The sequence below is a fragment of the Haliotis rubra genome, unplaced genomic scaffold (assembly GCF_003918875.1).
Source record: "Haliotis rubra isolate DU_JTF1 unplaced genomic scaffold, ASM391887v1 Scf1074, whole genome shotgun sequence".
Taxonomy (NCBI): Eukaryota; Metazoa; Mollusca; class Gastropoda; order Lepetellida; family Haliotidae; genus Haliotis; species Haliotis rubra.
Genome location: NW_025764975.1, coordinates 61,220 through 83,649, shown reverse-complemented (window position 1 = coordinate 83,649; position 22,430 = coordinate 61,220). Strand labels below are relative to the sequence as shown.

General features: G+C 42.2%; 1 protein-coding gene across 1 annotated transcript; it reads right to left on the bottom strand.

Annotated features, from left to right (window-relative positions):
* Nucleotides 1–1,203: 1,203 nt before the first annotated feature.
* Nucleotides 1,204–16,811, bottom strand: LOC124280187 (chymotrypsin A-like). Its single transcript, XM_046716086.1, has 8 exons — nt 16,709–16,811; nt 15,465–15,728; nt 14,384–14,466; nt 6,271–6,359; nt 3,768–4,030; nt 3,202–3,341; nt 2,637–2,783; nt 1,204–1,356 (listed from the first exon to the last, which is right to left on the bottom strand). The coding sequence occupies exons 1-8, from the start codon at nt 16,809–16,811 to the stop codon at nt 1,204–1,206; spliced, it is 1,242 nt and encodes a 413-aa protein (XP_046572042.1).
* Nucleotides 16,812–22,430: the final 5,619 nt, after the last annotated feature.

Sequence of the window (22,430 nt, the reverse complement as noted above, 5' to 3'; positions counted from 1 at the left end):
AATAAAATAGATTAACCCCGGGTTGTTAGTAAGTTCTTGCTATGTTGTTTGTGAAGATGTACGACACATGGGTTGCTGAAGACCAATTCTAAGGCCAACTGTTTTACGGTAGGGAGAGAGTAATGGGAACTTAATAACTCTGGTAAATTCAACAAAATAGATTAGCCCCCGGGTTTTAAGTAATTTCTGTGACGATGTACCGTAGATACAGAAGCCTTATCTCGTGACATGAACAGGTCATTCACTCTTGTGACAGTCCGAGACAGTATCAACTTTGTCAAGTCACACACTAAAATAATTTACTGGTTATGTTGATTATCATTATGGCCTACAACATTATTCACTCGCTCACAGAATTACTGAAAAAATATGAAATTCTATTGTCAGTTATATGGCATTTCATTTCACCATTTTTACTTATTATTCGCCTCAGCTGGGATTCTTTAAATATTCTCATCATGCCAAGTTTGATTGAGGTTGCATAAAAGCGTCAGTTATTTTAATTTGTGTGTGGCATTCTATTGTGTAGTCCGTATGTCATGGGATGGTTGGACACGGGAAGGAAACACGGCAAGGAATGTGACATACTAGCATGTTAATGGAAGTATGGCTCCAGTACACCCCAGACTGGTTGTTGACCAGATAACACTTGGTAACATGTGTGTAGAATATGTGGCACTAGGTTAACGCCGTCAGCGGTAACATATATCAGATAACCTATATTCTCAACCTGCTGTGAACACCTTTCAGTTCGAAACATTTTACTCTGATAATCTATTTATGTATGTGCGTGCGTATGTGTATCTCTGCTTGCTTACAGTACTACCCACTGATATACCACTATGCACTATAGACCGCCTCCGTGGTGTAGTGGTTAGAGCGTCCACCCGGAGAGCGGAAGGTCGCGGGGTCGATCCCCGACCGCATCATACCAAAAGACGTTAAAATATGGTACTTGTTGGTCCCTGTCTGGCGCTCGGCATTAATGGGTACAACAAGGACTGGTCGGCTCGAAGTCAGTATAATGTGTCTGAGTGGGGTATTCATGCTTCACTGCGGCATGGTATCTCAGTCTGGGCCAGTACAAGCAGCCGCACATACACATACACACCCATGCACGTCGTCGTATGAGCGAAATATTCTCAAGCACGACGTTAAACCCAATTTCACCTCACCTCACCTATGCAATATATAACGCCACACTCAGACATAGTACAGTGCCATCGAGCTGACATTTCCATGCAGGATAACATCAAGAGACTTCTTCTCGTCTTCTGGCATGAGGCACGTGGGGCTGAAACACCGACCTTGGACAACCTCGATTGGCAACACTGTATCCATTAGACCACCTCTGAACTGCAAAAAAATTGGGAGTAAAAACGGTTTGACCAATATCTGGTCTGAAGACACACCCCTCATTGGTCTATCCTGGTTGTATCAGTGATTGGTCAGTGCCCTCAGGGTCGGCCTTGGCATTGTACGTGAGCTTACACGCGTGTTATGTGAATATATAGAACGTCATACAATGTTTTATATTGAAGATGTCATAGGAGTAGAGAAACAACGAGTTCGAAGGACGAGTTCTTTCTCTGCTCCTATGACATCTTCGAGTTCAATACAAAACATCCAAATGCACTAACATGACGTTCTATATTTATTATATAACCTCTTATTTTGCATTAATCTATTACTGAATAAAACAAAACATGGCGTAACGATACATATTTTCACGCCTCTCGATACTTCCGCATTCAGGTTAGTATGACATTTAGTATAGGTCTGCGTGTGGGCGGATCAATACGGAATCTGGGGTGTAATACGGATTTTCACCACGTCATCCGTATTGCACCCCTGTATCACTATCGTAAGTTTACATGGGTATATAATGAAACACGTGTTTCAGCGTGCAGCTTGTCTGACCATGGTCTTTCTGTCATCGCTTGTTTTCAATTCTTCCACATCTAACATTAAACATTACTGTCAAATACTTCAAAGTATGATATAAGTTTAGCCATATCTCTCGACAGTATAGTGAAAAACATGTTGGGTCAATCTACCTAGATTTGAGTTAGCAAACTGTACAATTAAACAACTAACAACTGTTCACCTCTCAGAGAAACATCATGTCTTCAGTATTCGTCAGTTTTAAGCGAATTTGTATTTCAAGTCTTTATTTTTCAGACTGCTAAGCAACTGAACTCTAAATGTATGGTAAATATGAGAATGTCTTATCCAAATTTAAAGCATTATCGACAAAAATGATCTCCGATGCAAGTCTGTAATGATGATGATTTGGAGATTGTACGTGCGCTTTCCAACATGATGCGTACATGTTTTTACTTTTCGAACCTACTTTCATTGACAGCAAATAAACCATCTCGGCGAATTACAGCATATCTGATCGTGAGACAATCCTCGCCACCGGAATGTCAACGATACAACTTAATACGCTAATAGTTTCTTTCAATGTTTGTTTCCTATATTCGGCGAGTAAAGTCTTCTGGGTATTTCTCTTTGACGCATACTGTGGTGATAAAACAAATAAGGCGACCAAACATAAGAGAGTTATTTCCCTTTAATACAAACACCACATCAGTCATTATCACATCAAGTATAACCTAGCCATTCCTCGTCACGATGTCATCTATCCAGTCAATGAAGGAGGAAACCCGGGTGTACACCCCGGGGGCGTTCTTCTCCCCACACCCGATCCCCCAGGACACCACACCCACTATCTTCCAGACACCACCCTTCCTGCACACAAGTGGGCCGCCGGAATCTCCCTGAAACACCATCAGTGTTATGCAGAGACACACGGTTTGTTTAGGTGTTGTTAAACGCCATACTAAATATTCCAGCTATATGACGGTCCTCGGTATATAATTGAATCTGAACCAGACAATCCAGTGATCAACATCATGAGCATAGATCGATGCAATTGGGATACGATTGCCAACCGAGTCACCGAGCCTGACTACACGATCCCGTTAGTCGCCTCTTACGACAAGTATAGGTTGCTGAAGACCACTTCTAACCCGGACCTTCACGGGTCTGGAGACGCATGAACACGACATGCCTCTTTTGTGATGCATATACTGTTACTGGCACGTGAAGGTCATCAGTGGGTTCCTGACACCTGGCACTTGGTCTGACACTTGTCACTGTTTGACACTTGGCATATGGTCTTGAACCAAGGCTCACCTGACACGCGTCCTTGCCGCCCTGCGAATATCCGGCGCAGATGTTGGAGGCGTGGATGTGGCTGCCCATGTAGTAGGCGCACAACTTGTTGTTCATGATGGGGACATCAACTTCCTGCAGGTAACGCTGGATGTGACCCTCTGGAGCAAAGCAAGACGTATGAGATGAAATATTTATCATTACTTGTTAATGAATACAGCTATCTGTTCAACAGAGTCCCTATTATAAAACGCCATACGTGTCTGCAGAGACGCCCACATTCCAGGCAGTGATGACGTAGAATTACACCACTCACACAATCTCATTAACATATCACGTGACTTTACGCTTTTCTTGTAAACTGGGAATTATTGTAGCTTAGAATTACCTAGTTACTGGAATAATGTTAGCTTTAGAGCTAAATGTAAACATTGTTATAAGGGAATTCCCCAGTCTCTTAACCCGGTTGAGTATTCTACAAAGCGATCTTATCAAACGCAGACTTATCGCTTTGTGAAGCGGGACCAAGGACCTGGGTGTAGTAATGTATGTGCCTGTCAAGTATACAGTAGACACCCGGTGTTTACCCGAGTACGCGGCGCCCCATCCTGTGACTGTGCAAACCAACCCATCAAACGTCTCGTCTCTGTCCGGTAAGCAGGCTGTCCTTGTGTCCTTGTGTTGGGTGTCCACCCTCTTGGCTAGCTTGACGATGGCGACGTCGTTGGAGTTGGTGCTGGAGCTGTACCCAGCGTGTGTGAACACACGGGCAGCATCGATCACCTGGCTGTACTGGACGTTGTAGATGTCGTGAAGGCCGATGGCGACTGTCCAGTAGTTGCCGTAGGTTCTGTAAACAGTTTTTAGGGAGCAATGTTTTATGCCGCTTTGTTAATAATACAGTTGAACAAAGTATGATGCTCTTTAAGTTATGCTGTTCAGTGTCTTGTCTTATTTCCGCAAACATCTAACAAGAAACTGATTGCTGTTCACAGTAAGTATGAGAGGTATCAAAACATAGTAACCACCTCTAAACCTCGACATTGTCATTTTAAGCGTGTGTGTGTTGTCGGCATATAACAGGATTGAAAGTTGAAGCACAGAGCAATTCTGCATTGCACTGTTGTGCCAACGCTCATATTGAGGCTGGAAATAGGACATCAGAGTGGGCGAAAATAATAAAGCTCTCTTGAAAACTAAACTTGAAATGCACTCTCTCAGATGATTTCTGCCGTATATTTTCTTATTTAGAAGCGATGAATACACAATGAGAACTTTTAGAAACGATGAAAAGACAATGGCAACTTTTAGAAACGATGAATACCCAATGACAACTTTTAGAAGTGATGAATACACAATGACAACTTTTAGAAGCGATGAATACACAATGACAACTTTTAGAAACGACGAATACACAATGGCAACTTTTAGAAACGATGAATACAAATGGCAACTTTTAGAAATGATGAATACACAATGACAACTTTTAAAAGTGATGAATACACGATGATAACTTTTAGAAGTGATGAATACACAATGACAACTTTTAGAAACGATGAATACACAATGACAACTTTTAGAAACGATGAATAACAATGACAACTTTTAGAAACGATCAATACACAATGGCAACTTTTAGAAGTGATGAATACACAATGACAACTTTTAGAAACGATGAATACACAATGACAACTTTTAGAAACGATGAATACACAATGGCAACTTTTAGAAACGTTGAATACACAATGGCAACTTTTAGAAACGATGAATACACAATGGCAACTTTTAGAAGTGATGAATACACAAAGGCAATTTTTAGAAGTGATGAATACACAATGGCAACTTTTAGAAATGATCGAAAGACAATGGCAACTTTTAAAAACGATCAATACACAATGGCAACTTTAAGAAACGACGAGTACACAATGGCAACTTTTAGAAACGACGAATACACAATGGCAACTTTTAGAAACGATGCATACACAATGGCAATTTTTAGAAACGATGAATACACAATGGCAACTTTTAGAAATGATGAAAAGACAATGGCAACTTTTAGAAACGATCAATACACAATGGCAACTTTTAGAAACGACGAGTACACAATGGCAACTTTTAGAACACACAATGACAATTTTAAGACGCGATGAAAAGACAATGGCAACTTTTAGAAACGACGAATACACAATGGCAACTTTTAGAAACGATCAATACACAATGGCAACTTTTAGAAACGACGAATACACAATGGCAACTTTTAGAAGTGATGAATACACAATAGCAACTTTTAGAAGTGATGAATACACAATGGCAACTTTTAGAAACGATGCATACACAATGGCAACTTTTAGAAATGATGAAAAGACAATGGCAACTTTTAGAAATGATGAAAAGACAATGGCAACTTTTAGAAACGATCAATACACAATGGCAACTTTAAGAAACGACGAGTACACAATGGCAACTTTTAGAATCGTTGAACACACAATGACAATTTTAAGACGCGATGAATACACAATGGCAACTTTTAGAAGTGATGAATACACAATGGCAACTTTTAGAAGTGATGAAAAGACAATGACAACTTTTAGAAACGATCAATACACAATTGCAACTTTAAGAAACGACGACTACACAATGACAATTTTTAGACGCGATAAATACACAATGATAACTTTTAGAAACGACGAATACACAATGGCAACTTTTAGAAGTAATGAATACACAATGGCAACTTTTAGAAGTGATGCATACAAAATGACAACTTTTAGAAACGATGAATACACAATGGCAACTTTTAGAAGTGATGAATACACAATGACAACTTTTAGAAGTGATGAATACACAATGGCAACTTTTAGAAGTGATGAATACACAATGGCAACTTTTAGAAACGATGAATACACAATGTCAACTTTTAGAAGTGATGAAGACACAATGACAACTTTTAAAAGCGATGAATACACAATGACAACTTTTAGAAACGACGATTACACAATGGCATCTTTTAGAAACGATGACTACATAACCTTTAGAAACGTTTTCAATGTTTTGGTCGCATCCATTTTTCAAATCTATGCTTTCACTTACTGTTGGAAGCAATGGGCCGCTGTAAGGACCCACTGGTCGTCGATGAGGGTTCCACCACACAGGTGCTGACCATTGTACCGCAGCGACACCTGGCGGACAAAGGATGACGTACACATGGACTGTTTAGTTTTACAGTATCCCGTGTGGGAAGTCCTAGTTAGAACAGGTCACCAGTTAGAACAGGTCACCAGTTAGTACAGGTCACCAGTTAGTACAGGTCACCAGTTAGTACAGGTCACCAGTTAGACCAGGTCACCAGTTAGTACAAGTCACCAGTTAGACCAGGTCACCAGTTAGTACAAGTCACCAGTTAGACCAGGTCACCAGTTAGTACTGTTAGAAAGGATTTGATTTGTTTCGCTTTAGTTATTTTATTCCGCTGACCATTCCCACTTTTCAATTAAAGGTTCCAGTTTTAGTAGATTTGTTTTACAAGATGGCAGCCTCCATGTAACCAACTGCTGCCATGTGCTCTGAAATAAAACACTTGGAATAACGAACAGACACTTCTTTTCATGGTCCCGCGAGGCGGATAAGTTGCCAGATGGATGGAAGAACACTGTCCCGTGTCTTTAGTGATGAATCACTATTTTCCAACATGGATAGACTAACCAACCCAGTCTCCCATGCAGTTACCAATAGCATCACGAAGACAACCCCAATCTGGACATCAACGGTGACAACCTCCACTACAATTGCCCAAGGTTTCATTCAGAGTACTGTGCCTTTACGTCAATCCTCACGAGAGAGACATTTACCTAACCATTTGACAGATTATGTGTTAGACCTCCCAGGTGGCAGAAATATAGAAACGTCCGTTCACTCAGTGGATAAGCCTGATGATTGCCAAACTAAACACTCCGTGAGAACCAGAACTTCAAATGTGTCCAGACATTCAAATATGTCAAATGTGTCACTAAACTCCAAACTAAGTGATCTTCAATCAGCAGAGTTAACCAGACAGAGGAGACAACTAGAGTCAGCTGAACTAAAGAGACAGGCTGTGGAAGATGACAAGGTTGATGAAGAAATGAGGCTATTAAATGATAAAGCATATTTGGCTCGTGTGGAAGCAGAGGAGGAAATGCTGAAGGCTCGAAAGAGAGCAGAAGAGATTGAACGTTTGGTGATAAGACAGCGTGAGAAACGAAATACGGAGCTGAGTAGACAACGCAGGATCCGTGAGGCAGAGAATTCCTTAAAGGAAGCAGATCTTTTGGCATCCATGATAGGAATGGGTTTGAATCCTTCAACTGCAGTAACCACTTCCACCACTATTACCTCATCACCACAAGGTCAACATACTGTAATGACGAATGTTGGAAACCGGGTCAAACAAGACAAAGTTGTTATCAAGACAGAGAAGTCTGACCAAGAGGTGAATCCTTCCACTCTGTTTTCTGTTGAGAATACCATGCCTGTACCATGTGAGAAGAAAACCTGTGTAAAACATGATGAGCCAGCCTTGCCACTGAACATAGCTGCTGAGCCATTCCAAGGTGCTCCAGTTCACCCACCTTCTGGAGGTGCACCCTTTGTACCAGAAACGTCTGGTACACCAAGTTTCCCGCATGGATATGGTCCACCTATGACGCCAAACATGACAGAACTTTTGATTTCGTCGTCATATGGGATTCCACGGCCTACACTGCCTTTATTCGATAGTGAGAAGGAAAAAGACTTTGCTATTCTCAAAATGGCCCTGGATAATCTGGTCAATGTCCATACTCATTTAACTGAACAGTATAAGTATCAGTTGTTGCTTGATAGACTGGGTGGAAGAGCTAAACATTTAGCAGAGGCATATATGTATGCACCACAGCCTTACTCTGAAGCCTTTGAAGCCCTCAAGAACAAGTATGGTCAGCCTCGCCAGTTAGTTCAAGGAGAGCTTGGAGCAATTTTGAGTATGCCTTTCGTAAAGTTTGGAGATAATGAGGCATTTGAGAACTTTGCCCTCGCTGTACATTCCCTGGTTGGGATGTTGAAGTCTCTCGAGGGTGACAGTTGTGCAGAGTTACAGTGTGGTTCTCATGTGGACAGACTGTTAAGTAAGCTACCAATGAGTTTAAAAGACAGTTTCATCGAACATTGTATCAAGACGGGTGTGATAGGGGAGCACTCAAGTCAAACCTACACACTTTCTCAGTTTAGTCATTGGCTTCAGATTAAATCTCAAGCTAGACGTCTATCCGGTCAAGTCAGCTCATCATATCATAACGATGGCAACCGACCAGACAGTGGTAACAAAGCCTTGAACATTGGTCGATTCAGACGTGTACAACCACGGAAAAGTGAACCAACAATGATGACCAGTTTCCATACGCGATCTGACTCACGAAACCCAAGTATCCATGCTCCTACACCCAGTACAAAGGGTAGGGATGAAACAAAGGTGATGACCAGGTTCAGGGCCTACTGCCCTTACTGCTCTTCCTCAGAACACTATTTGAACTCTTGCAAGGAGTTTGAGAAACTCTCATTGGACCAAGTTGTCAGTTGGATGAAAGAGGGGAATGGGTGCTCGAAGTGTGCACGTACTCACAAAACGGTAGACTGTACACTCAGGAAAGTGTGCCACACCTGCCAAGAACTGCATTTGACTGTCCTCCATGATGCAGTTAACATGGTTAAAGCCCAAACTAACAAGGTATATTCAGTCATAGCAGAGAAACCAGCGGTTTATGTTGACCAACCCTCCAAACCATGTTCTGTTATGTTGAAAGTTGTGGGAGGTTGTCCTCCATGGTCCAGGTGGTAGGATGGAAACATATGCTGTCCTGGATGATGGGTCACAGCGAACTATGATTTTGACAGCAACTGCGGAAAGGCTTAAACTCTGTGGTAGAACAGATGAAATCCTCCTGTCCACAATTAGGCATGAATCTTACCATTGTACAGGGAAGAGTGTCAACCTTTCCATATCACCAGGTGACTCTCCACAGATTCAGTATCCTATATCAAATGCCTTCACATCACCTTCACTCTGCCTCTCAGAATACACCTATCCAGTGAATGATTTGCAGGTTAGATGGCCACATTTGAGAGATTATCCCCTACCCTCAATCTGCAATGCACAGCCTGTGATTTTGATTGGTTCGGACTATGCAGACCTGATTCTCCCGCAGGAACCTGTGCGCTTTGGGCCCAAGGGAGCACCAGTCGCTGTACATACACGACTAGGCTGGTCTTTACAAGGCCAAGCAGACATGCACTTATCGCGGATGTCACAGACAGCTGAGCAGTGTTTACTCACTTCCAGTGTTCACCGTGATCCAGAACTTTGGAGTAATGTTGAGAAACTGTGGCAGATAGATGCTGTTCCCAATGGAACAAAGGATGTGACCAGGTCAAAGCAGGACAAGCAAGCTTTAGAAACTTTAGAGACGTTCACAGAAAGAGTGGAGATGTATGAAGTAGTACGCTATGTAACACCCCTGTTGAGGATTAGAAATGGAGTTTCACTTAATGCCACAGTAGAATCTGTGACACAGAACCTCATCCGCACAGAAAGGCGACTTCAGTCAAACCCTGAACTAGCTTACGTACACAAGGACGAGATCCAGAAATTGGTAGATGCTGGTTATGTGAAGATGATCAGCCCTGAAGAGGCTGAGAAAAGTGATGAATCTTGGTACATTCCACATCACATTGTACAGCACAATGGAAAGAATCGTTTGGTGTTTAATTGCTCGTACAACTATGAAGGCAGAACCCTAAATGAGAACTTACTTCCTGGGCCTCAACTTGGATCATCCTTGATTGGAGTCTTACTGCGTTTCAGACAGCACAGCATAGCTATCTCCGGTGACATAAAGGCCATGTTCCACCAAGTGAGATTACTGCCAAAGGACCGACCCTTACTACGATTCATCTGGCGCAACATGGACCAGACGGTTCCACCAAACATTTATGAATGGCAAGTGCTTCCATTCGGCACTACTTGTAGCCCTTGCTGTGCAATATATGCGCTGCAGACACATGTACATGGTCACAAGGAGGAAAACCCTGATGTGTACAGATCAGTCACCACAGCTTTCTATGTGGACAACTGCTTAGACAGCGTTCCAACTGCAGCAGAAGCCAAAGATTTAGTACATGACATGAGTGCTTTGCTGGATAAAGGTGGCTTCCACCTCAGACAGTGGATCAGCAACATTCCCTCAGTCGTGGCTGATCTACCTACAGAGGACAAGGCAGCCAATTGTGAACGTTGGCTCAGTCTTGGCGAGACAGGACTTACGGAGGGAACCTTGGGACTCCAATGGCGATGTGACAGTGATGTGCTTGGATATAGGATCAAAGAGATTAGCCATGATTGTCTCACCATGAAAGTCATATATCGAATCTTGGCCAGCCAGTATGACCCCTTAGGATATTTAACTCCTTTCACCGCAAGAGCGAAAGTCATCGTCCAAGATCTGTGGAAATTGAAGAGAGATTGGGATGCACCTATTGTGGAGGGAAGTGAATATGAGAAGTGGTGTTCATGGGAAAATGAGCTACCAGACATGGAGAAGGTTAATCTACCACGTTGTTACACACCTCATCATGTCGATACTACGAATTCAGTTCAACAGCTGCATATCTTCTCGGATGCCTCAGAACGTGTGTATGGTACAGTTGCCTTCCTTCAGACAGTGTATCAGGGAACGGTTTATGTCAGCTTTGTACAAGCCAGATCCAGAGTCGCTCCAAAACGACAACTTTCCATACCTCGACTTGAACTATCAGCAGCTCTAGTAGGAGCACAACTTGCAGACATGCTGATCAGAGAACTTACCTTACCAATTGAAAGAGTCACCTTGTGGAGTGATTCAACAACAGTGCTGTCTTGGCTGAAATCTGATTCATGCAGATATAAAGTATTTGTTGGAACCAGGGTTGCAGAGATTCAAACTCTAACCAATGTTGCGGACTGGCGATACGTGAACACAAAAGACAACCCCGCTGATGATCTTACTAGAGGCAAGACCCTGGAGGAGCTTACAAATTCTTCCGCTTGGAAGAATGGTCCATCCTTCCTTCTACGATCACAAGAAGAGTGGCCGCCTGACATAGTGATGAGTACCTCCATCAAGGACACGAGTGGTGAAGTCAAGACTACCTTTTGCGCAATGTCCATGACTGAAAACCCAACGATTCCAGATGTGAGCAAGTACAGTACCTGGAGTCAGTTTGTTAGGGATACCATGCAGATCCTTAACGGGCGGCCAAGGACCCACAATTACCTTTTGATTGGATCAAAACAGAGATGTTCTTATTCCGTAAAGTCCAGTGTGACTCCTTCACTGAGGAACTCAGTGCCCTTCAGTCTCATAAGAAGTTACCAACCGACAGTCGACTTGCTCAGTTGGATCCTATCTATGATACTGACAGCAATGTTATCCGTGTTGGAGGGAGACTGCGGAAGGCAGAATCTCTGAGTTGCGATGCCAAACATCCAGTGGTGTTGGATCCTCATCATGAGATCACTCAACTTATAATCAGAGACTTTGATGAAAGACTGTTGCACTATGGTGCTGAGCGAATTTTGGCCGAAATCCGGCGAAAGTTCTGGATTCTGCGTGGCAGAGAAGCCATACGTCAACATCAGCGTAAATGTGTCAAATGCAGAAAGGGGCGAGCTCAACCTCAACTTCCCAAAATGAGTGACTTGCCTTCTTCACGATTACGTTTGTACAAACCTGCCTTTTACTCCACAGGAGTGGATTGTTTCGGGCCGATGGCAGTCAAGATAGGACGGCGCACAGAGAAGAGGTGGGGAGTAATCTTCAAGTGCATGACAACACGTGCAGTACATCTTGATTTACTAGACAGTATGAGTACAGATGCCTTCCTGATGGCGTTCCGGCGCTTTGTGGCTCGTCGTGGCAAGCCCCATGAACTCCTCTCAGATTGCGGTAGCAATTTCAAGGGTGCAGAAAGAGAACTGAGAGAAACTTGGATGACCATGGAACAAAGTTTAACCAACCAACTAGCTGGATGCAACGTGAAATTCAAGTTTAATCCCCCCTATGCTCCTCACTTCGGTGGAGTATGGGAGAGGGAAATCAGGTCTGTCAAAAATGGACTGAAGGTTGCATTGGGTGATCAGACGGTATCAGAATCTGTGCTCCAGACGGTGTTAATTGAGGTTGAAGGAATACTTAATTCAAAGCCACTAGGCTATGTGTCTACTGATGCCAAGGATGTTGACCCCATAACTCCTAACATTCTATTGATGGGACGTAGAGATGCATCCCTTCCACAGGTAGTGTACCCTGCTGATGAGCTTCTTGGTCGGAAAGGGTGGCGCCACAGCCAAGTGTTAGCTGATCAATTCTGGAAACACTTCGTGAAATATTACCTACCAACCCTACAGGTTCGACAGAAGTGGCAAGGAGATAAACCTGACCACAACAACTTGATGTGCAATGATGTTGTCATGATTGCAGACCCTCAGACCGTTCGTTCCTTATGGCGGGTAGGAAGAGTAAGCAGGGCTTACCCAGGTGATGATGGGAGGGTTCGATCTGCAACAGTCCTTGTCGGAGACCAGGAAGTTACCAGACCGGTGACCAGACTCGTACGCTTACCGGAGTGTGCTGACAGTGATGTAAAGTGAATCTTTAAGTGACAGTGATGTAAAGTGAATCTTTAAGTGACAGTGATGACATTTTCAGTTTATATCAAAGCAAATTTTGTCCCAAAATTTGGGGGCAGCTGTGTTAGAAAGGATTTGATTTGTTTCGCTTTAGTTATTTTATTCCGCTGACCATTCCCACTTTTCAATTAAAGGTTCCAGTTTTAGTAGATTTGTTTTACAAGATGGCAGCCTCCATGTAACCAACTGCTGCCATGTGCTCTGAAATAAAACACTTGGAATAACGAACAGACACTTCTTTTCAAGTACAGGTCACCAGTTAGACCAGGTCACCAGTTAGACCAGGTCACCAGTTAGAACAGGTCACCAGTTAGTACAGGTCACCAGTTAGACCAGGTCACCAGTTAGTACAAGTCACCAGTTAGACCAGGTCACCAGTTAGTACAAGTCACCAGTTAGAACAGGTCACCAGTTAGAACAAGTCACCAGTTAGAACAGGTCACCAGTTAAAACAAGTCACCAGTTAGAACAGGTCACCAGTTAGAACAAGCCACCAGTTAGAACAGGTCACCAGTTAGAACAGGTCACCAGTTAGACCAGGTCACCAGTGACCACTTGTCATAAGAGATGACATTGGCATCTGCTGGCCAGTCTTGTTGACTTGTCGCGTTTATTGATCATTGTATCCCTGAATACGAATACACAATGCCATTTAGAAAGTGGTCAAATGTAACATATGTTATATTTGGACTAACACTGTTGCGTTGGACTTACTGCTATAACCAGTTAATGGTTTGTATAATCAAAATGTTATTATTTACAGGACGCCGAAATAGCGATCTAATACTACGGGCTGCTGGTTTCACCACCATGCACTCACTTCACCTGGAACCTTCAGTCTGAAAACTCGTCCAGCACAAACACTAGAATGAATCCAGAGCAGCTGCTGATGACGGTTCTGCTAATTCTACCTCATGACTACCTTTGCGCTATGATGACCTTAACTCACATACTTTAACACAGACTTACGACGAGACTTTACAGGAACCCTGCGTCAGCTACAGTTTATAACAAATATTAGGCCATCGTGATCAGCGCTCATTGCTACCCGTGAAGATCCGGGATAGAATTGATCTTCAGTAACCCATGCTTGTTTCAAGAGGCCACTAACGGGATTAGGTGGTCAGGCTCGCTGACTTAGCTGACGGAGCGTCATCGTATCCCCATTGTGTAGATCGATGCTCGTGCTGCTGGTCACTAGATTGACTGGTCCAGACTCGATTATCTACAGACCGCCGCCATAAAGCTGGAATATTGCTGATTGCGGCGCAAATTAAACTCACCCACTCAGGTCCTGATTGCCACGGCGGCTATTAACCCAAAGTTGTTCACAACCTGTTTGTCTGGCCCATATGCACGTGTGTGCAGTTAATCATTGTACCTGTTTACCCAGATGCACGTGTGTGCTGTTACACAATGGACCTGTTTGCCCAAATGCACGTGTGTACAGGTACACAATGTACCTACCTGCCATGGGTATTCGTGTGGTTCGGCTTGACCCCCTCCCACTATCCTGTGATTGTGACTCACCAACGTGATGCCACAGGTGCCTGTGGACATACAGGGAGTTAGGTCATGATGTGAATATAGGGCATGGAGTTAATATAGATCATGGTGTGAACATAGTCTATGCTGTGAATATAGGGCATTATGGATTATAGGTCATAATGTGAATATAGACAGAGCGTTGATATACGGCATGGTGTGAACATAACTCATAGTGTGAATATAGGGCATTATGGAATATAGGTCATAATGTGAATATAGGCAGAGCGTTGATATACGGCATGGTGTGAACATAACTCATAGTGTGAATATAGGGCATTATGGAATATAGGTCATAATGTGAATATAGACAGAGCGTTGATATACGGCATGGTGTGAACATAACTCATAGTGTGAATATAGGGCTTTATGGATTATAGGTCATAATGTGAATATAGACAGAGCGTTGATATACGGCATGGTGTGAACATTCATAGTGAATATAGGGCATTATGGAATATGGGTCATAATGTGAATATAGGCAGAGCGTTGATATACGGCATGGTGTGAACATAACTCATAGTGTGAATATAGGGCATTATGGAATATAGGTCATAATGTGAATATAGACAGAGCGTTGATATACGGCATGGTGTGAACATAACTCATAGTGTGAATATAGGGCATTATGGAATATAGGTCATAATGTGAATATAGGCAGAGCGTTGATATACGGCATGGTGTGAACATAACTCATAGTGTGAATATAGGCAGAGCTTTGGTACAGGGCATGGCGTTAATATATGGTGTTGTGTGAAGAGAAATGCTCTTGTATACACTGGGTCCTCCGCTAAGTCTACCTCATGACTACCTTTGCGCTGTGTTGACCTTAACCCACATACATTAACACAGACTTACGACGAAACGTTCCAAAGTGATAAACTCACATTTAGCTGCAGGATGTAAATAAACTATATAAAGCTCGAGACGACTGAAGACACAACGAATTAAAGAATAACTGGTTTCACTCTCGTTGAAAATCCCAAACCAACATCATGCTTACGTGATTCTACAATGGACCCGGACGTGTTGGATGGATGTGTCGGTAGTGACGGTTGGTTGTTGTTGGTTTGATGGTTTGGTCCGGTAATATGGCTCCCTGATCCGGATCCGAGAAGAGATCCTCCAAGAGCTCCAGTGCCCGGATGATAGGACTCAGGATAGCAGCAGAGTTTGAGAAAGCCACAATGACTGAATGAAAGGTGGTCACCACTCCGACACGACTCAGTGTAGTTAACACAATAGCCCTTGTAAATGTTTTCACAATCTGCAAGAGATGACAGTCCAATCCCGTTAGTCAACAAGCACTCTGAACACCCGGTGTTCAGTGGTAGACTCAGATAATTTTCACCCCCAGTCTATACTTTACACCCAGTGGAATATGTTCCGACAAATAGGGGAGCCAACAGTCTTCTTTATATATTTTTGTCTAAAATACACATATGTATAATTCTATTAGTTTTATATTGACTGACCCGAAAGTCTGAACGTCTGTTAAGAATAGGATCTGATGTAAATTGGGTTTTTTTCAGGGCCAAAACAGGGAACTTCGAAAGAGCAGAAGAAATTGTGCGAATGTTATAGGTGTGTCCGGACCATCACACCAACATGCCTGTTAATTTGAGTTTTGATGTCACATTAGACGAATTCCATACGTTTTCACAAAGTACACTCAACTGGACATATTGAGAACTTTACTATGTTATGTTTTAGGGTATCATCATGATGAAAATACATCTCATGACCTACCATCTAACCTCCATCCCTTAAGTATTCACCATTCTTCAATACTTCAGCAAAAGACGTAACAGCTATATGTTACGTAACATGCTGTAAATGGGCATGATACACGACACATGATACAGAGAGACGGGAAGGGTTAGGAGGGTAAAGAGGACGAACAGGTTGTAAAGTTGAATTTAACGCTTTACATTTCACTCATTAGCAGAAGTGCCATGCATGACAAGAACAAACAACAGCGTTTGTTTCAGGTGACCTGTTCTTGCTACAACATACTTGTCTTTTAAATCCTCACCCCTACATGTAGCGTTCACCCATCCAACTCCTCTCCGCCACAAGGATTGCAAAACTGTGTGACCTGTCCGATGTAGCCACGATGATGTGCCACCGCAAACTTGGCATTTAAACGCTCACCACTACACGTAACCACCTGCCTCATAATGAGAAGACAAATAGGGGTACAGGTAAATAAAACCCTGCTTGGCTAATGTGTAATAAGACATTTACCTGTGTGATGGGGTTTGGTTACCGAGGCAACAGGCGGCCGCTGGGTGCTGGGGGAGGGTGTGGCAGGTGCTTGATGGTGGAGTGGGTAGCAGCAGTATGTCATGTAACCACACCGATGGCTGTAGGAGTACGTATATCCCCTGGGGCAGGTCTCAGTGAAGCGGACACAGATCCCGTTATAGTCCAGTCGGCAATCTGGCAGGTAGAACAGTCAATGTATTCTGTGGTCGATGTCCAAGACAGAGCACTGCCCTGTCTACAGCACCACACAGTAGTAATTTTTGTGAATTTGTTTGGTGTTCAACGCCGCACTCAGCAATATTCCAGCTATATGACGTCGGTCTGTTAATAATATTGAATCCAGTCAGGACCAGACAATTCAGTGATCAACTGTATGAGTATAGATCTATGCAATTGGGATACGATGACATGTGTCAACCAAGTCATAAGTCGCCTCTTACGACAAGAGTTGCAGAAAAACACTTCTAACCCGGATCTTCACGTTTATCACGTTTCAGTAAAATACACAAAAATATTCTCCTTAACAAACAGTTATCCTTGACGACCTGAGCTAGAATCGGTCTTCGTGAACCAATGCTTGACAAGGAATCGGTGGTCAACTCTTCGTGAACCAATGCTTGACAAGGAATCGGTGGTCAACTCACCCCATTGTGTAACCTATAATTGTACAAGGAATCGGTGGTCAACTCATCCCATTGCGTAACCTATAATTGTACAAGGAATCGGTGGTCAACTCATCCCATTGTGTAACCTATAATTGTACAAGGAATCGGTGGTCAACTCATCCCATTGTGTAACCTATAATTGTACAAGGAATCGGTGGTCAACTCATCCCATTGTGTAACCTATAATTGTACAAGGAATCGGTGGTCAACTCATCCCATTGTGTAACCTATAATTGTACAAGGAATCGGTGGTCAACTCATCCCATTGTGTAACCTATAATTGAACAAGGAATCGGTGGTCAACTCATCCCATTGTGTAACCTATAATTGTACAAGGAATCGGTGGTCAACTCATCCCATGGTGTAACCTATAATTGTACAAGGAATCGGTGGTCAACTCACCCCATGGTGTAACCTATAATTGTACAAGGAATCGGTGGTCAACTCATCCCATGGTGTAACCTATAATTGTACAAGGAATCGGTGGTCAACTCATCCCATTGTGTAACCTATAATTGTACAAGGAATCGGTGGTCAACTCATCCCATTGTGTAACCTATAATTGTACAAGGAATCGGTGGTCAACTCATCCCATTGTGTAACCTATAATTGTACGGTGGAATCGGTTGGTCAACTCATCCCATTCGGTGGTCAACCATCCCCATTGTAACCTATAATTGTACAAGGAATCGGTGGTCAATTCATCCCATTGTGTAACCTATAATTGTACAAGGAATCGGTGGTCAACTCATCCCATTGTGTAACCTATAATTGTACAAGGAATCGGTGGTCAACTCACCCCATGGTGTAACCTATAATTGTACAAGGAATCGGTGGTCAACTCATCCCATGGTGTAACCTATAATTGTACAAGGAATCGGTGGTCAATTCATCCCATTGTGTAACCTATAATTGTACAAGGAATCGGTGGTCAACTCATCCCATTGTGTAACCTATAATTGTACAAGGAATCGGTGGTCAACTCACCCCATGGTGTAACCTATAATTGTACAAGGAATCGGTGGTCAACTCATCCCATGGTGTAACCTATAATTGTACAAGGAATCGGTGGTCAACTCATCCCATGGTGTAACCTATAATTGTACAAGGAATCGGTGGTCAACTCATCCCATGGTGTAACCTATAATTGTACAAGGAATCGGTGGTCAACTCATCCCATTGTGTAACCTATAATTGTACAAGGAATCGGTGGTCAACTCATCCCATGGTGTAACCTATAATTGTACTAGGAATCGGTGGTCAACTCATCCCATGGTGTAACCTATAATTGTACAAGGAATCGGTGGTCAACTCATCCCATTGTGTAACCTATAATTGTACAAGGAATCGGTGGTCAACTCATCCCATGGTGTAACCTATAGTTGTACAAGGAATCGGTGGTCAACTCATCCCATTGTGTAACCTATAATTGTACAAGGAATCGGTGGTCAACTCATCCCATGGTGTAACCTATAATTGTACAAGGAATCGGTGGTCAACTCACCCCATTGTGTAACCTATAATTGTACAAGGAATCGGTGGTCAACTCATCCCATTGTGTAACCTATAATTGTACAAGTCGTTAGGTATCAGGCCGGGAAGGCCACATTTCAATTACATGGCTGTAGCCGGTAAAGCCACATTTCCAATAGATTAATTAATTAATGGATTACCGGTAAAAGAGTGTCCCCTTTATAATCTTGTTTTCACAAGAAACGAAAAATCTTTCCTACTCACAAGCGTGGTGTTTAGCCATACCGGTAAAAGACTGTTCCTACACTAAACGCCAAAAGAAACGTTACCCTCCTACCTTTATGAATTACTTAAAATCTATCGAAGATAAGTTAGAAGGTATTAGTTTCAAGAAAGCTGAATAACACAGCTTTATGCAAATCACGAACCATATTCTCAAACGCATACATATTTTGGTGATATGCTTCTTTTTCAGAAGAGTTAAATTGTCCTATTTTCGACCATGCCGAAATTAACTAATAACAGTGATTTAGATGTCCAAAAGAAAGGTTGAAATAAGATTCTGCTTTGAGACAGACATAAATCATTTAAAGTTATCATTTTTTAAATTATTACAACAAGAAACAACTGTTGTGAAGTGTGTAAAATTGTAAAAGAATCATTCTTATGATTTCAGTCTTTTTAAACATTTTCTGCTGATTTGCATTAGTGAAAACAAGTACAACATGTCTTTGATATTGTGAAAAAGGTTTGGGAACATCTAAAATGACATTTTCCCATTTTCTGTTTACACACAACAATATCAATCGTCAAAACGTAGCAATATTCAAGCAGTGTTTGCATCAATTTCACGTATAGACTGATTCTATATGGTATAAAGAAAGCCTAGAATGCATGATATGATATACAAGTCCGAGAGATATGCCACGATTAACAGCTGAAGAGAAGCAAAGAGCAATTGGGATGTTGCAGATGGGGGTCAACATACAACGCTGTTGCCAACGCCCTCGGATGCCACCGTATCACGGTTGTGATCTGAATAAAATTATGAGGAAACATGTCTTGTTTTGTTAAATACGGTAGCCTGTTTGAATTACTAAGCATGTTTTGACAGCATGGCCGGGAGAGCCACATTCAATGTTCACGCGACCATAACTATTGCCGGGAGAGCCACATCAGTTTTGGCTATCTGTTTCGGAAATATGGATGTCCCGGCCTGTAACCAGTCGTTATTTCAGAATGCTCCTGACGTTAAAGAAAGAAGTTCATATTGAATATTACCTCTGTTATAAGGTTAAAATGCATATTTTAAACAAGAAATGTATAGCAAATACATTATTGAGAATCGCAGTTATTTCGTGATGGAAATGACGATATCACTGCTTGGTCATTAATCAAGGGATATAGAACAAAATAACTGGGAGTAACATAATCCAAAAGCCTCCCAAGTATTAATTAACGGTGACTCACCGATGAATAATTTATAGTACTTCACCGATCACGAGGTACGACAGGAGACCATGTAACTTTAAACGAATCAGAACTATTGTATCGGGACATGTGGCAAGGGCGGGGCAGACTCGAACACCTTTAAAAGACAGCACCAGCAAAGTGGAACGGGTTTCAAAGTCAGCAGAACGTTCGCATCGCGATCGTTGCAGTTCCACGTTTTGTTAAGAGCTTCCCCTGTTGTCCAGTCCGAGTCACCTTGTAATGAAGAGAGGGATTGAGTAAACCTATGTGAGTATAGAACCCGGTGTGAATTTAATTATTGTAGGAATGTGCGCCAGTACACGAAGAAGAAGAAGAAAAATATAGTTTTATTTATGTCTCACTCGTAGTTACATAAACATATAAAGTAAATGTACTACGACCAGTCGCTCAGCGACTTATGGGAGACAATATCATAATTATTATAAAATACAACATACGTGGTAGAATATATGTACATATCAAAACTGCAAAAACACATATAGAACATAAAATCACCTTAACCGTATAAAATATCACGACGTTTGTTTAAAATATCATGGCAGGTTTTGGATGCGATATAAATTAAGTCATGGGAATTGAAAATGTGATAAAACATTTCTTCATAAGACAGCGTATTAAAATGCGGTAATTTATCTAAACACGAGTTTAAAAGATTTTCTCTGATGGTAGTGTAGACGGGGCAGTTAAACAGGACATGTATTTCATCTTCCACTTGTTTGGGACAGGTAAAACAAAATCTCTCATAATATGGTAGGCTTTCGTATCTTCCCGTCTCCACTCTTATAGGTGCCGCTCCATATCTGAATTTCGCCAAAGCACTCCTGTGATTTCGGGGAAGTGGATATTGAATATATTTCATAATTGTTCTTAAAAGGTCTGTAAATCCGTAGTTTATTCTTCCCCTGTCTTCCTTCAACCTGAGCTAACCTTTCTTTCTAGGACAGCTGATGGTTGTTTTGCAGTACGTCTTGTAACGCGGCGAGGAATGGCTTCTTCTCTTAACTTTCTGCTTCTTTTAGGTGTCCGAATCCCAAATTGTCCATATGGTTCCTGACTTTAAATTTCCAGTTTTTCTCTTACATTTATTAGCCCATATTAATATCCTCTTGTTTATTCTCCTACTCGGTGTGTTCACATTTCTTGTCCAGTGTCTAAAAACGCATATCCAGTTTCGCACTTTTGGAGGTATCCATCCCATCTCGCCGTTGACTGCCGTGTTCGGAGCGTATTTCCCAAGACCGAGGAAGAAACGTAGTGCTCGGTGTTGAACTGCGTTAATACAAGAATAGTCAGTTGTTCCCCATATTGCTGCGCCGTAACTTAAAACCGAATAAACTATGGTGTCGTAAAGTTTGGTAAAAACATTGTAGGGCATACCGCCAAGACTTTTGAATTTAGATATTAGAAGTCCAAGAGCTCTGTTAGCTGATTTTGCTGCAGATTTGGCCATGATGTTGTAGTCTAGGTGCTCGCTTAGTAGTACACCGAGATAGTGGTATTTGTCCTCAACTGTTAAAATAGCTTCTCCGCACTTGAAAGTTGTAGTAGTTCTACTAATAGATGGGTTCATAAGATGCATTACTTTAGATTTGTCAGGGTTGATAGTCATCTTGTTAGTCACACACCACTGATACACTGCGCCTAGTAAACATTGTAGATCTTCCTCTGTCTCTGCGAGTAACACAATATCGTCAGCGTAAGCTAGTACTGCTACGACGTCTTCTCCGACTCTCACTCCTCTTCTAAGCGCATTTAAGGTAGAAATCAGATCGTTCATATACATATTAAAAAGTAGCGGTGATAGTAGGCAACCCTGTTTGAGACCACGATTGACGGAGAACAACGGTGTGAGTAACCTGTGGACAAGTACACAGCATCTGGCGTTCTGATACAGGGATTTAATTGCTGTCAACATTCTTCCTCCGATGCCTGTTTCTTGCAACTTCTCCCAGGGAATATTCCTGTCAATCAGTCGTATGCTTTCTTGAAGTCGATAAAAGCTGTATAAGTACATTTTCATGCCAGTTTTCTACTTTCGATGATGCTTGTAATTGACGATATATGGTGCG

Bases quoted from the DNA above. Each gene is read 5' to 3' on its own strand.
- LOC124280187 (XM_046716086.1), bottom strand. From the start codon at position 16,811: ATGACATACTGCTGCTACCCACTCCACCATCAAGCACCTGCCACACCC. The intron at 15,729-16,708 runs GTAAATGTCTTA...CATCTCTTGCAG, and splicing joins AACCAAACCCCATCACACAG to ATTGTGAAAACATTTACAAG. The intron at 2,784-3,201 runs GTGAGCCTTGGT...ATGGTGTTTCAG, and splicing joins GCGGCAAGGACGCGTGTCAG to GGAGATTCCGGCGGCCCACT.